The 16,150-nt window shown below is 52.0% G+C and overlaps 2 protein-coding genes across 2 annotated transcripts; both read left to right on the plus strand.

Annotated features, from left to right (window-relative positions):
* Positions 1-286: 286 nt before the first annotated feature.
* Positions 287-3,093, plus strand: PHYSODRAFT_354478 (hypothetical protein). The gene is made up of 3 exons (XM_009527184.1): positions 287-911; positions 1,034-1,514; positions 1,546-3,093. Exons 1-3 carry the CDS (start codon positions 577-579, stop codon positions 1,765-1,767), a joined length of 1,038 nt encoding a protein of 345 aa, XP_009525479.1. The 5' UTR covers positions 287-576; the 3' UTR covers positions 1,768-3,093.
* An 8,539-nt stretch (positions 3,094-11,632) lies between these two features.
* PHYSODRAFT_252202 (hypothetical protein) lies at positions 11,633-13,132 on the plus strand (the record flags this gene model as incomplete). Its single annotated transcript, XM_009527185.1, has 2 exons — positions 11,633-11,997; positions 12,130-13,132. 2 exons carry the CDS (start codon positions 11,633-11,635, stop codon positions 13,130-13,132), a joined length of 1,368 nt encoding a protein of 455 aa, XP_009525480.1.
* Positions 13,133-16,150: the final 3,018 nt, after the last annotated feature.

Raw genomic sequence — 16,150 nt, forward strand, 5'->3', positions numbered from 1 at the left:
GCACAGCAACAAGAGGATTTTTTTCTCACAGCAAGAAGGAAATATTTTCTAGGGCTCTGATTGGTCAGAAAAAAATTGCCCACCTGCAACAAAACTCACGCAGCTTGGCGCGCAGCAACAAGTTCAATTATTTATTCGCCGCGGAACTTGAAGAGCTAATGGGCAAGAAGACGAAGCCGCGCTCTTCGCGGTCAAGCCGCGCTCATACTGGCGCAGCAGCTGCACCAGGGACGATCCCGTCTAGTCGAGGGACTACCAGCTCCGCCCCAACACAGCCAAGCCTCGGCAGTAGAGCGCCTGACCTCACTAGGCCGGCTCACAGCGAGGACTCCAGCGACAACGCCGCTACCCAGCACTCTCACGCGACCCAGTTGGAGCATCAAGCGTCCGAAACCAGTTATCAAACACACCAGATTGCCGTACAACCCCTACGACCGTCAGAGTTTTCAAGTGCAAGTGAATTTCCGACTACCCAAGCTCCTACGACTACTCCAAACTGCGCGGACCCAGTACGTGATCAGCACAGGAGTGCACATAGCACCCAGCCGGATTGCTCGTCTGAACGACCTTAGCCGAATGCTGGACAGCGACAATGATGATCGATGCGAGGAAACCAGACCGCCCGTCACTGTTGATACCGTACCCGACAACAATGCCCGGCAAGCACCCGGAGCTGATGCAACTCGTCATGAAGCTGCGGCCGTCATAGGTGCTGCTGTAGCATCCGTCTGTAGATGGAAAGACTGCAAGAAGGTTAACAAATCGAATGGAGGCGGGTCATTTCGCCCTTGCAGTAGGCCGGGATGTGAGCGCGAAGCCCACGCTGCTTGCGTAGCAGCACTGTTGGATGCATTCGGTGCTGGTGGCTCATTTGACAAGCTACGTGCGGAAAACGATGCTACAACACCCTGGTAAAGCTAGCCGCTACTGCGGCTGCACCTCAAACGACCGGAAAGAAGCGCGTGCTATGGCATAACGATGGACCTTCGCAAGATGTAAGCTCGTTGAGCGTGCTAATTGACTGGATAACGAGTGCCGATAATTATGACCGATTCTGCGGTGGTGAAGGCCAGACAGGGGAAACGAAAACTACGCTCGCTCAGCAAATCGTGCACATGATTTCCGCGAAAGATGTTATGTCTAAGATTGCGTCACTGAAGTCGACGTTTCGTGCAGCTGTTGACTGGCTTTCGGCTACTGGGCAAGGAGTGGAAGATGAGACTACACCGCGTGCAAACATTCTGGAGAGATGCCCCGAGTACTATGATCTATTCGACACGATGCATAGTCGTATTAGCACCCGCGCGCAGCTCCTGAACACCGATCAGCACTTTCGCAAAGATGATACAGAGAGTGATGACTGCAGTTCGAGTGATGAAAGTGCTACTGACACAAATGAGGTTTCGAGTCATGGAGTGAGCAACTCGGCGGCGAAGCGATCGACGTCAATTCCAATTTCTATCGCTCAACCTCAAACAAAGAAGCCCAAAAAAAACGACTTATCCGGGCACCCGGTTCTTTTCCGATTAAAGCAAGCCCAACTAGACCAGCAACGCGATATCCAACTTGCTGAACTGGACGTCCGAAAAAAAGGATCTCGGCCTTCGTGAAAGAGGGTTTCTTGCACGCCAACAACAACTGAAAAATGAAGACCTTCTTGCTGCGGCACGGATTGGCGAGGCAAACGCTCAAGCAACAAAACTCCGCGAAGAGGCAGAGCACTGGAGCCAGCAACGCAAAATCGCGCTGCTTCGAGAACGAAAATAATTGTTGGATGAGGGCATCTCATCCGACGAGATCGACCTTCTGCTACCGTTACGTCCGCAGCTCGAGTAAGTATGCCAGGACCTGCTCTCGTCTTTCATGCCCTTTTGCGTTAACAGGGAGGGGTACATTCAACTCGTCATCGTCGTCCAGTCTGCCCGTCATCAATCGTTCGAGTTCAGCTTGCCAGTCACGTGGAATCGGCTCCGCAATCAGAAGGTTGCGCATGATGGCCGCACAGGTGACGTAGCGAATCAGGCGTCTCCTGTGCTTTCCTTTCTTGCTTAGCTTCACCCGGATTTCACGTAAGTAGGGGAACCGCATTTTTAAGAGCCCAATACAGTGCTCGCTTTTGATTCTAGCTTTCGCAAGTTTGGTGTTGATGTACTTGTGGCGAGAATCCATTTGAGCCTTCGGGGGGTTCTTAAATGCAGGGATCATGAAGACCGATACTTGAAAAGCCGAATCACCAAGCAAGTATTCATTGGACTTGAAGTGATCACTAGGATGAAGCACCATTGGACTGTTCATCCAAACTCGGTTGATCCCGGCCAACCAACAACGATGTTGCGAATTCTTGCAACATCATCACACGTCACCGACCCATTTACGGAATAGGATGCCTTTCGGCAATAGTAATCTTCGCCATGGTGGCGAGGCTTCAAAGCAAGAGAAAATAGCGTTCCATCCGTGATACCCACACAATTCACGAAATCATACTTGTCTTGCATCCGCTGCGAAATCATGCGACGCTCGATCTCATCTGGCCAAGTGATCACGGCGTCCTCAAGCTTCATGATGGCAGTTGAAGCTCGAAACAGATAGTTGTGAACAGAGCCACTTGCAATTCCAAGGAATTGGCCCACTTTGGTCCCGGAGTTGTCGTTTCCATTGGTGCCAAGAAACTTTAGGAGTGCAAGAATGTGAAGCTCGGCGCCGCCACGAAATGGTTTGTTCCCCTTTGTGAAGAACACCGAATCATCTTTCACTAACTCCAGTAGGCGATAAAACACGTCACGATCAAGTCGAAAATGGTCGTGTCACTCATGTAATCATGGTCGCGCAACAGCTTCAGCCAGCGATCTTTCCTCCGTCGGTATTGCGGCGGGCGATCCACATAACGCGTCGATTGAACGCGCTCGAGTTCCAATTACCAGTAGTCATCTAGCTCGTCCTCCAACGAATCAGCGTCGCTAAGGAGGTCGCGTACCGTTGCAGCAGCGCTCCGTTGCTCTGTGATGTGACGCAGGTCTCGCAGCTCCTTGCCGCGCGCCGACAACCGCGCCATCCAAGTCCAAGCCCGCGAAGGCGTATGTATGGTGCAGCAAGCTGTGAGCTGCAAATTGACAAAAGAAATCGTCTTTGTTGCTACAAACTTCGATTTGGGGTACTCAATTGACCCAACGTTGATTGGTCAAATATATTCATGCAGAAGGCTCTACAAAATAAAAATTCTTCTTGTTGCTGGGAAATTGACTACCACTAATGTAGCACCCAGAATTAGTTTATCCTTATCGTTAAGAGAAAACCCGCTCTCAGTGGGCAAAACGGTAGCTATAGGTGCTACGCTAATGGTCTGGAAGGCACGCATCTCGTAGGCAAGGCCGCTGCAGCGCGCAGTATTAGAAGTAGATAGCCATCTAAACCGCAACAAATATAAAGTACGAATGGAGTACTTCTACGCTAATTCGCAGTTCGAAGAACTGTCGATTGGGGAAGGGTTTTGGATGACATCGAACGACATTCACGCTACATTCGCCACTTCACCCCCGCGCAGATGACATCAAACAACATTCACACAACATCATACAGCACTCTATAGAATCCGGTCTGAATTACACTTACAGCATTTGATAGATGCCTATTCGCCTCAGAGCTTCTTTTCCTTCTAGATTGATGCCAGGCGCCACCAGAGGAGTGGAGCTCCAGCACAAACATTTTATTGTTCGAAAGAATGCAATTCTTGCTACATATATTGCACAGATAACGTTATGTACATGTACGTTGTTCGTCGTAGTAATGCCATCTGTGACAATTACAAACCTCTGCTGACCTTGAGCACAACTGATGTCATTACCACATCACTGCATCGTATTATACTGCATGCGGCTCCAGAGCACTCAACATAGTACTCACTCATTTCATTAGTGTTAAAGCTATCGATTCAATCTGTTAGTCCTGGTCATAACTTATACACTCCTCTTTCAGACAGATTTTCTTCTGCATGCATAGAGATTTATTGAAAATCTTTTGGTCACCTGAGTTTGCCGTGACTTAATTGTCGGCAGGCTGATATTGTGTGAATCCCCACACTCATTGGAATGTGTCTGGATGGATTAGATAAAACGTTCCACTAAAACTTCGCATAAACTACTTAACTTTTTTAAGGTTATGCGATCCAATATGGGAATTATAGTTTGATTTTTTTTCATTCAACATATTTTTATCCAAAGCCAAATCTATCCGCCGGCAATGCGGTGACGTTCTATACGGTGGCGAACGAATGCATTCAGCGGAGACTCAAAAGAGCTGCACCTAGTGTTATGTATTCTCCGGAGAAAAGGCTAAAAGCTACAGCAAAAAGAATGACGACCGTGTATGAAATCGGGAGAAGTGTAGTTCAAATCAATCGAGATATGAATGGCTCGTGTGGGGCCATTAAAATCGACACTCGCTTAGGCATTTTATCTACGAAGACTTTGGATGATTAAGCTTGCCTTAACTACATTGCGATCCGCAGAGATCCACCGAGCCCATTTACTACGGTAGAATAATCTTCTACTTTATCCTGTTAAAACAACTTTAAAGTACATTGTTACCGATATTAGTTCAGATCATCCTAATGCTACATGAATGCAGTTTAATACTTGATAAATGGCAATAACACACTTGGACGAATCGAAGCTGGGAGGTTTTGTTGTTGTTAGATATTCAGGCGATCCGGACAAAGTCTGTGTGCCATGTTTTATCAAACAGAGTTTGAATACTCCTACTTTTCTGTACGCCCCGGATTCATGTGAGAGAGGAAGCCCGGGCGGACATCGTCAACGGGAAGGACAAACACCCGGTGTATCCAACTCCTACATGCGATCGAGATCTGCTAGACCTCAGTCTTAACTTATCAAACTTGAAGCAAATTGCTGACTTCATCGGGTTACCTGCAAGTTCGGTTGGGCAGTTAGCCTGGAAGCGCTAAATGTTCGAATACACGTATTTTTTCTGTTTTTTCGCCGTCTGTAAGTTTCCGAACACACCATGCAATCTAAGAAATATAGGATTCTGCCTGGGCATCAGCGCATGTTTCACAGGCAGGAAGGAATAAAATTACGTTGATTAGCTAATTGTTGATAACCGTTCTACTAACTACAAAATAACTAAAGTTAAAACTAAATCTGTGGAGTCCTAATCCAACGAGCAGGAGAAGGTAGAATCACAACGGTGGGTTTGTCAAACCCAAGAGTTGAAGTACCAATTCGTTGGAGAGAACTGATAATGCCTTTGAAAAGAAGCAATCAAACTTGGTACACTTGGATGTACAGTGGTAGATGCAGATGCTGCGGCTGCGAAGCAGGCGCAGGAGATGCCCGAGTACGTCGTTTCCCTGTAAGGGCATCCGTACAAGCTAGCTTCGAACTGCGAGACCCCCCGGGTCCACCACCCGGGTCCCCAATTAGTTTATTGCACGTTTGCTGGGGTTGTGGAGTAGAACTCGTATAGATGGCTCGTTATTCAGCTCAGTCAAATCCAAATGCCGAGGATGAAACATGGCAACAAAATAATTGTTTTGCGGGATGTAATATGTTGGGACTGCCATTGTTGACAGGCTCCGATGTGGTGGGGCCTGCCGTAGCGAAAGTGCGTGGAGTTGTTGTGGTTGCTTGCTTGCTTTTGGGTAAAATGCAAAGTGAGATTGATTCCTTTAAGTCTTCGGACTAGCTACGGGCTCTAAGGCTTCCTCTTGCTTTCTCCTTAGTGTCGTTCTAGAAGCTGAGCTAACCTATACTAAATGCAAGTGTTTTTCTGTTTTCGTAATCCTGTATATGCATGTTTGTATACTTGTGCAGGTAGAGTTCTGGATTCCGGGCGCCAGGCAGTCTTGCGCAAGTCTGGCGCCAGCCTTCAAGCGACGCTGCGCGCAAGCTACTTGTGGCGGAGGAGGCGGCGGCGCTGTGATGCCTGCCTTCCTAGCCACCAGGTACGTCTTCCTTGAGCATGTCTGTTGCTGGCGTACCCACTTGCGTGGGTGCCAGCAGCAGACATGCTGCATCATGACATCCCCCCGGAGTTTTAATCGCGTTGGTGCTGTTGTCGGAACTTGTGAAAAAGTTCACGCCAATGCGATACATGTTTGAGCTTGACCTCGTACTCCCAAGTGTTTTCTGAATCGAGAAGTCCGTGCCACTTGACCAGCCAAAGCTGTTTGTTGTTGCGCTGTTTCCGCTGGAGCAGAGCCTCTGGGAAATGTAGTTCTTCGTCGGTGTCATCGTCGAGGATTACTGGTGCATACTTGGGCAAAGGTCGCGACGCGAAGCGTTGAGGGTTTGGAACGTCATGCTTGAGGAACTCAACATTGAAACTCGGGTGAAGGCGACTCATGTGGCGTGGTAGCTTGGCCGTGCTACGTTGGAGTTGATTATCTTCTCGATTTCGAACGGGCCGATGTACCTCATCGCTAACTTATCGCGGTTGAGCTCCGTGTTAGCCGTGATCCGCTTGAGTGGCAAGTTACGCGTGTCCAGCAGGACAAGGTCTCCTTCCTTGAACTCCACGTCTCGGCGCTTCCTGTCGTAGTACTTCTTTTGACGTTCTTGAGCTGCCAGGAGTTTCTTGCGCGCCAATTCAATGATCTTCTTGCGTTCTTCAGCAAACTTCTGCGCAAGATCAACTAGCGGGACATCTTCATCACGAACTTCACCAGGTGTGCTCTGGGATACAAAGTTCCTGACCTTGCGTCCTGTGTCCACTTCGAACGGCGTAAGCGTTGTCGAGGAGCTCTCCAGCGTCGCATGTGCATACTCGATTGTTCCCCAATGCGTAGCCCAGTCTCGACCATGATAGGACACCATGCACCGTAATGCATCTTCCAAGACAAGGTTCTGACGCTCAGTCTGTCCATCCGCTTGGGCTTGATATGCCGTGGTGAGCAACAACTTGACCCCCATGATATCCATGAGCGACTTCCAAACCTTCGATGTGAACTTGGGGACTCGATCGCTGATGATCACCTTCGGCAGACCGTGATGACGAACGACTCCTTCAAAGAAGATTCGTGCAACCTCCGGGCATCTGCCGTCGTATGTGTCGGAATATAATTGGGTCGCTTGGACAGTTTGTCCACCACTGTCATGATTGCATCGATGCCATTGGAAACAGGTAGCCCTGTCACGAAGTTCATAGTCGCTACTTCCCAACACTCACTCGGAACTGGAATTGGCATCATAGTGCCTTTCTTGCGTGCGGTACTTACTTTCCATCGAGCACACGTCCCACAGCTTGCCACGTATTCCTTTGTGTCCATCTCCAACGTGGGCCAGAAGTACCACTGAGCAACCCTCAACTACGTTCGACGGATTCCAGGATGAGCTGCCGTATGTGCATCATGGAATTCATGCAAGATGTTCGTGATCAGCCGAGCGTTATTGGGGGCACACAGCCTCATGACTGAATGATCCGAACACTTATACAGGAGCCCATTCGATTTAACGAAGTCTGCAGATTTGTTTGGTCGGTTCCATGCTTCTTTGAACGCGGGGTCTCGCTTGTACCCAGCTTGGAACTTCTTCTTCTGATCTTCGCTTAAATGCACGCTGGATGTCGAGTACTCGACGTTCTGGACTTGTTCCACGTGCAGCACATTGACTTCTTGCTGAACCCCAATAGGGCGACTCTCCCCCCGCAAGTCCAGATCGTCGAGAAGAAGACAGCGTTCGTCGGGCGGAAGCAAGCGAAGCATTGCTGCGTGGACACTGTGACGTCGAAGTCTCGAAGCCTTATGCGTACAGGATGACGAACAATCATGAACTGCTGGTAACTTCCAAGGCTCGGGCTCGTCTGTAACTTCGTCGTCGAAATCAGTCGCCGCGAGCTGAATTGGACGGGATAGGGCGTCGGCCACGACATTGAGATGACCTTTCACATGATGCATCGTGAAGTCAAATTGCGAGAAGAATGTAAGCATGCGTCCCATTTTAGGCGATACCTGAGGGTGATGCAACATCCAACTGCAAGCTGCATTGTCGGTAAAGACATCGAAGTGCCGGCCGTGAAGGTAGTGACGCCATTTCTCGAGAGCGGTTTTGATGGCCAAAAGTTCCTGCTCATGTGGAGGCCAGCCAACTTCATGGACATTGAGCTTCTTTGAGTAGAAGGCAATCGGGTGATTGCTGCCGTCGAAGTCTTGCGAGAGCACACCGCTCATGCACGTACCCGATGCGTCGGTTGTGACCGTGAAAGGTTTCGAGAAGTCAGGCAAACGAAGAACAGGAGCTTGCTGTAAGGCGAGGTTCAGCGATCGAAAAGCGTCTGCCTGCGCCGGACCCCATTCCCACGTAGCTCGCTTCTTAGTCAGCTTACTCAAAGGTAGAGCGTGTCGCGCAAAGTCACAGATAAAGCGACGATAGTAGCCAACAAGACCGAGAAAACTCTGCAGCACCTTCTTGTTCGTTGGTTCCGGATATTGTTCAATCGCCTTGGTCTTCTTCGCATCTACGGACAACCCTTCTGCTAACACGGTGTGACCGAGAAAGTTAACGCTAGCTTGACCAAACGAACACTTCGATCGGTGCGCATTACGCTTCTCATGGCGGAGCACTTCCCAGACCGCTTCCAGATGCTCGAGATGATCTTCTTTGGTCTTGGAAAGACGCAGATATCGTCCAAATAGACCACGACGAAGTCGAACTTGTCAAACAGGACGCGCATCAGTCGTGACCAAACCCCAGGCATACCCGAAAGACCCATCGGAGCGACACACCACTGGTAAGTCTCCTTGTGAGTACGAAAAGCGGTGTTCTGACGACTACGCGGCTTGACCCGCATCTGGTGGTAACCTTGGGCCAGGTCCAGAACCGAGATCACTGTGCAGCCGACCATCGTGTCAAAGATTTCCTCGACTAGCGGTAATAATATCTTCGGGATCTTCGTCTGACTGTTGACGTAGCGGAAGTCAATGACCCAACGAATCGGAATAGAACTATTCCCGGATCGCAGCCATTCTGCCCGCTTCGGGATTTGACCAGTCGCAGGATCTTTCGTAGGAACACCGAAGATATTGGTGACCCAGGGTGAATTGGAGACTTCTATCCACCCTTTCTTCATGTTTTCCGCGACGAACGTTTCGAATGCTTCTTGCTCCGTTTTAGACAGTCGAAACGGTGCTCGGGTGCTAGGAGCGGCGTTAGGCTTCATCTCCATGTCGAACTCGACGATGCGCTCGGGAGGTAGGCCATCTGGCAACTTTTCTGGGAAGACATCACCAAACTTGTCCAGCAAAGGTTTAATGTAGTCTGGTACATTATCAGATTCCACTGCTACACAGACCTTGACAAAGAACAGCTCCGCAAACTTCCTGTCCTGCATACGACGACGAAACTTCTTTGTGGACCCAAAGACATCATTACGCCATGCCTCAGCCAAGGCGAGATGTGACCGATGACGTGCGCGAATTGCTTCCTTTTCCACTTTCTTTCGTTGCTCTTCTGCCGACTCCGACTCTTCAATTTCGCTCGGGTCCATTGTGACGGCGCCCTTCTCACATTCTTTCTGATCTTCCATCTTGTTTGCGTTCTTGTCCGTCTTGGGCCGTGGTCTTTCTTCCATGCTCGGAAATACTACTTCATGCGTTCGCCAGTTAATTGTTGGCTGATATTTGGCAAACCACGGCTTACCCAAGATAACGTCATGTTCAATCGCTAGTGGACCCTCTGTTAGGTGCATCCTCTCGAACGTCTTGTCTTCCATACTGATGTCCGCTTCCACTACCTTCATATCGCGATACTCCTTGATCTCTCCATCGAAGCCCTTCACCTGTACATCGTTAGTTCCTGTCACCATCGACACCATTCCTGGCCGTACCAGATTTGCCGTAGCACCACAGTCAAGCAGTATCGTTACTGGGTGCCCTTCGATTCTCCCGGGTTTGCGAATGAGTTCATTATCCGGTCTAGCAACCATGTCATGCATGCTGACTTCCTCAAACACATCCACAGTGTACTGATCGTACACGATTCTTTCTTCACCTTCGCTGACGTGTTGCGCTACAGAATTGGCGTGCTGCGAGTCTCGTTGACGCTGATTCGGACCTCTGTAGGGGCGCTGGTTCCGACGATGGGCCTTGCAGTGGGCTGCAATGTGACCACCACGGAAGCAGTTGTAACATTTCCTCTGCCGACGGCACTCTTCTAGACTGAGGTCTTGCGCACTGTCGACCTCCATTGCCTCATGACCATTTGATCTTGAAGTCGACTCGTTTCTGCGGAATCGTGGGTGATCACGGTCGCGACGTCCCGTGCGCGCCGGAGTACCGAAGAGCGAGCGCTCATGCGCCGGAGTACCGAAGAGCGAGCGCTCATAGTCCATCGCTACCGTAATAGTATCCGTAAGGGTTTCACAACGCTTGTACAGTACTTCTTGACGTGTATTTGGCATCAACCCTTGCGAGAAGTACACCACTTTGTCGATCTCCGTCATGTCTTCCTCTTGTAGTACAATGTTGCGAAACCGTGAAACGTAATCACCCAACGACTTGCAAGATTTCTGGCTCAGGTGTTGCAACTGCTCACGCAGCCGCAACTGAAGATCCGCCGGAACAAACGCGCGTGCCAACTCTCCGGTAACTGCTCCGCAGAGTAGATCTCATGCTTCTGCGCCAGATACCACTGACCAGCCTGCCCCTTCAATCTGCTCCCGATAATGGTTAGTACCCTCGTCGCCCAACGCTCGTTCTTCCAGTCAATGTTGCGGGCCTCAAAGTACTGCGACAACTCTTCTTGATACAGGCGGAAGACTCAGACTCATGCCCCGTGTACTTGGGTAGTCTAATCTCATCCAACTTGAAGTCATTCGTTCCTCGTTGCTCGTTCATTACTCTCATCATTTCTTGTTGGTGCTGCATCAGCTGCAGCACTCCTTGCATGATGGCACCAATGGCGCGTTGGCGGTAAATTAGAGCGTAAAGGGTATTGCCATGGCCGGACGCATCCGATGAGCCATCGCATGTAGCCGGCAACCGCGTAGAAGGCCTCGGTCCCAATTCTCGCCTTGCCCACCAGCAGCCCACCACCAGTGGCTGCACGACCCCTAGCGATGGCACCGATGGCGCGTTGGCGGTAGATTAGAGCGCCAATGCTATCGCCATGGCCGAACGCATCCTGTAATGCGCCTACTTTGGCTCACTACTTTAACTTACACGTGTGCGCGTGTATGTGAGGAAGCGTAGCTTAGTTTAACTTAGAGTTAATTATACTCGGGCCTCCGAGTATAGATTAATCTAAATAAACGATCCAAATAATGTTTTTGGGTTAAAATGAGAACTGCTATTTTTGTTTTATGTTTCTGACTTCCTCTAAATGTAATATTCTAAGTTGGGAATCTGCCAACGACTGGTTGGCAGCATTCCTACGCTATGCATGTCGCTCATTGGCTAAAAGATGCTGCTTTCAGCCAATAGGAATCCTAAGTCTCTATGAACCACCCGTCGTGGTGATTGTAAATGTATGCAGCCTTTGGTGTGTCTACACCAAAGTCGAGAAAGTCTTTCGAACCTCTAACAGTCAACGTTAGACGCGCCGAGTCACGGCACGTCAATCAGGAAATTGACCATTCGTCAATTTTTTACATTGGGAGAAAGAAAACTCGAGCTTATTCCGCAATGAGCTCGTCTCAGAAGAAGACCGCCGCCGCAACAGAGGGTAAGCTCTCTGTTGCTCAGTACCATGAGCACCAGCAGGCAAAGCGCGATGCGCTCGCTGCAAAGGCCGCGTCGGGGACAACCCAGTCGGAGATTGTCCTCGAAGGTTCCTCTGTAGTCAACGACGCCGTTGACTACGGGGATGGCGACGTGGAGATGGAAGAGGGCGAGGCCTCTTCCAACAAGCGCAAGGAGTCTATCGACAGTGATAGTCTCGACCCGCATGCCGGGTCGAGACGCCCTCGTGAAGGAGACGATTCGGACGCTTCAAGCTCGAAGCGTTCGCGCGGCGAGAGCGACACTCCGCTCTCCGCTAAGCTCCCCGCGTGAGGTGGGTCTTCAAGTTCTCCGCGCGCTGCTCAGGCAGCGCGCGATCCGTGGATGCTGTCTGCGTAAGAGATCGCAGAGCGTGTGGGCAACACCGTTCCTCCAAATGAAATCCCGCTGTGCGTATGCAGCGGGATCCACGATGATGCTGTGGCGGAGGAGCAGCACTTTGATCCGTTAACGAATCAAAGGCGCGATTACTATATCGGACTCTTTCAGGAGCTCCGATACTTCAGCAAGAAGACCTCTTCTCGCAGCAAAGTGCCTGAGTGGCAGGGACTTTGTCAAAGTTGGAATGCTTTTGTTGAGAACTTCAACAAGAAGCCGGCTGCTTACCGTGAGCAGGTTAAGCACGCCCGTGAACGCTTCGAGACATTCTCGACGCGCGGGATGTTGGAGCAGCTCCACAGATCTTCTGTGGACGCTGGTATTCCATGCACTGCGCCCGAAGGCCAACAGTGCACGCTGTGTCTTCCGGGTGTGGTGCGCTTGAGCGACCGCGACCTAAACGGGCACACGGCGATTCGTGTACCTGCGAGTCTCAAGGATCTCCGTGCCAAGTTCTTGGCACGCGAGGAACGCGACGATCGCGAAACTCCGGGCGCTGCAGGTAACTACAGCGCTCGCACTACATTCGCGCCGGTAGTGCGTGGTGAGCTTCGTACGCCCTCACCATTTCCGGAACGTCCTGCAGCAGGACGTCCCGCGGCTCCCATGTATCTTGGTGGGGCGGAAACCCTCTCCAACGAATACGATAACGAACCGGTTGCCGGTTCGTTTTCGGGATACTATGGTTCACAATACGCTCAACAATCCAGCGTGTTGAGCCGCGGGTGTCGCGGATCGGAGGCGGCGGTGGTGGGAACACGCCCCGGGTATGATCAACCTGGGGTTGACCTTGGCCCGACGCTCGAGGAGCGAGTCGCTGCTGTGGAGCAGCTTCAGAGCCGTGAGTTCGCCGCTCTGAAGCAGGAGATGGCGACCCTGAGAGCTCAAGTTGATCGGGCCTCGCAGAGCGCGTCGGACATCTCTATCGACGTGGGAGGTCGCGTCGTGCGCTTGTCCCAACGCGTTCACGCGCTGGAGCAGAGGTTCGCTTCCGCTGGGGCTTCCGCTTCGGGCCAGCCGAGCTAGGTGGCTCGTGCTGCCGGTATGGCTTCAGCCGCCCGACGTAAAAGGTCGGATGGAGGCGCATGCTAGATGGAATATCTAGCGTGTAGGCGTTGCCATGTCGTGCCAACACTGTGAACGGCCCGATAAAGCGCGGAGCGAGCTTGCTCGCCCCGAAGTCGGAAACTGCATGTTTAGGCAGGTTTTGATTTGCTAACAAAACCAATGAACCCTTCTTGAATTCATTAGTGTTGCCCCTACCAACATTGTCTGCGTTCAGCTTCTGTCATTCGACAGAAGCTGCAATAGCGTCTTGGACAAACCGAATGACGGCTTGTCTGCGTTGCACGAAGTTGATTGCGTCCGAGCCGAACGAGTTCAGCTCGTTTCTAGCAGTAGGCTCGGCCTCTGCGTTCGTCTTCGCGGTGTCTGTGCCCTGCACAGACCCGTTCTTCTTCTTCTTCTTGCTCTTGTCGGCGTCTGTGCCCTGCACAGACGCGTGCTTCTTGTTCTTCTTGCGCGTAGTTGCGGCTGACACTGTGCAAGTGTCAGCGGCATTCTGCGGCTGCTGCGTTGCAGTCGTAGATCCCCCCCACTTAAGGAAGGAGCCACCATCCCGAGTAGACTCGGGCGGCGTGGGTGCCTGATGGCATTCACGTAGAACGGTGTATGCCCGGTCGAGGCATGCGCCGAGTTGTTGATGGCGAACTCCGCCATCGGCAGGCAGTCGCTCCAGTGTTGGAACGAGTGAGCGTAGCTCTTAAGCACGTCTACGAGCACGCGGTTCACGCGCTCGGTCTGCCCGTCCGTCTGCGGATGGTCCGCAGTCGACATCGAAAGTTGACTCCCAAGAAGTGTAAACACTTCTTGCCAAAGGTGTGCAGTGAAGCGCGGGTCTCGATCCGACACAATGTCGATTGGCATGCCATGGTGTTTGAACACCATGTCAACGAACAGACGAGCCGTCTGTGTCGCAGTCACTTCAGCGGGTACCGCAGCAAGATGTACCATCTTCCTGAAGCGGTCAACAAAGACCACAACGCCCGTGTTCCCCTGGCTGTCCGGGGGAAGACCGAACACGAAGTCCAAAGACATGGACTGCCAACACTCCGACGGAGTCGGCAGTGACTGCAAGGGAGCCCGCGCGAAGGGCGCAGGCTTCACACGTTGACAAACCTCGCAAGCACGGACGTACTTGCGCACCCATTTATACTGGTGGGCCCAGTAGAAGTCTCGTGTGAGAAGAAGGTGTGTCTTCTCACGGCCCGGATGCCCCGCAGTCGGTGCATCGTGATACTCATACATGATCCTGAGTCGCAGGTCATGGTCATTGGGCACGACAACGCGGAACGCGTTGTCGTCGACTGCACTGTAGAGTAATAACCCATCGAGCACCCGATAACGGTGTGCACGAGCACGAAGATGCTTCGGCAGCTTCTGACGAGCTTTGTCAGAAGGTGCTGAGCCATAGGCCAGCAAGAGCTTCGCATCGGCGTCGTGCGCGTACGCGGCCTTCACGTCGTCCAACAGTGACGACATTGAGGTGCTCGATCGCATGGCGTCAATGGCATTGACGTCGGCTTCAGTCGTGGCGTAGTCAGGTCGACGCGAGAGCGCGTCGGCCACCACATTGAGTCTTCCGGGTTTGTACTCAACCTGGAAGTTATACTCTGCGAAGAATGAGAGCCATCTCGCCATCCGTTGCGAGATGTGCGGCGACTTCACAGCCGTCCGCAGCGACGCGTGGTCTGTGTAGACCACGAACGGTTTGCTTCCGAGTAGATACACTCTGAACTTCGCGAGTGCGTACTTCATGGCAAGGAGTTCCTTGTCACGCACCAGGTAGTTGCGCTCAGCTGGCTTCAGCTGACGCGATTGGTAGTAGACCACACGATCACGACCCTCGTGATCGTGCTACATCAACGCACATCCGATTGCGAAGTCGGATGCGTCGCACACAACGTGGAACGGGCAATCTTGGTCGGCCACCGCCAAGACCGGCGCCTCAGTCAAGCCCTGCTTGACTGCATCGAAGGCCTGCTGACACTCAGCAGTCCAAACCCACTCGGCGTCCTTCTTCAGGAGTTGTGACAGCGGGCGTATCATGCCCGCGTAGTCCTTCACGTACTTGCACAAGTACGTGGCCAAGCCAAGGAACTACCGCAGTTCCTTGACGTTCGACGGCGTCGGCCACTCATTGATTACTCTGACCTTCTCAGGGTCAGGGCGGACACCGTTCTTCCCAACGAGACACCCGAGCACGGGTATCTCGCTCGCCCCGAAGATGCACTTCTTCAGGTTCGCATAGAGCTTGTGCTTGCGCATGAGCGCAAGCAGCTTCCGGAGATGCACCTTGTACATCTCAACATCACTCATCCTGTCCGCAGCCCGGCTGTGGACGAACACATCGTCGAAGTAGCACGGTGCGAAGTCGCGCACCGAGCGCAACAAGTGCGTCACGCACCTGTTGAAGGTCGCAGGGGCGTTCTTCAGACCCTGCGGCATCACTAGCCACTCCCAGAGCATGCTGCTTGGCGTGCTCACAGCCGTGAGAGGGATATCGCTCTCACGCATGAGGATCTGATAGAACCCATTGCGCAGATCAAGAGCACTGTAGATAGTGCTCCTGGCCATCGAATCGATGATGGCATCTTTTCGCGGTATCGGTGTCTGCGCCGGTATCGTCGCATCGTTCAACTTGTTGTACGCATGAACGATGCGCCAGCCGCCCTGTGGCTTCTTGACACAGAACGTCGGAGCACTGTGCGGGGACTTCGATTCCCGCACTTGTCCAGCTTTGCGACGACTTTCGAAGAAGTCGTCGATCGCTTTGACCTGCTCTCGCGGCAGTGGCCACTGCCGCGTGACACAGTACTTCGTCCCCGGCACGAGATCAATCTCGTGCTGGATGCCCTTGTCCTGCGGAAGCTCCGCAGGGGTCTCTTCCGGAAGCACGTCCGCGTGCTTCCGTAGAATCTCGTAGAAGGGACTCGACTTCAGCGAGTCCCAGCTCTGCTCCTCAAAGCGCTCCTTCTTAGTCTT

Source organism: Phytophthora sojae, assembly GCF_000149755.1.
Source record: "Phytophthora sojae unplaced genomic scaffold PHYSOscaffold_3, whole genome shotgun sequence".
Taxonomy (NCBI): Eukaryota; Oomycota; class Peronosporomycetes; order Peronosporales; family Peronosporaceae; genus Phytophthora; species Phytophthora sojae.

Coding starts and splice junctions, on each gene's coding strand:
- PHYSODRAFT_354478 (XM_009527184.1), top strand. CDS start 577: ATGCTGGACAGCGACAATGATGATCGATGCGAGGAAACCAGACCGCCC. Junction 912..1,033: donor AACGATGCTACAACACCCTG/GTAAAGCTAGCC, acceptor CTGGATAACGAG/TGCCGATAATTATGACCGAT. Junction 1,515..1,545: donor ACGACTTATCCGGGCACCCG/GTTCTTTTCCGA, acceptor AAGCCCAACTAG/ACCAGCAACGCGATATCCAA.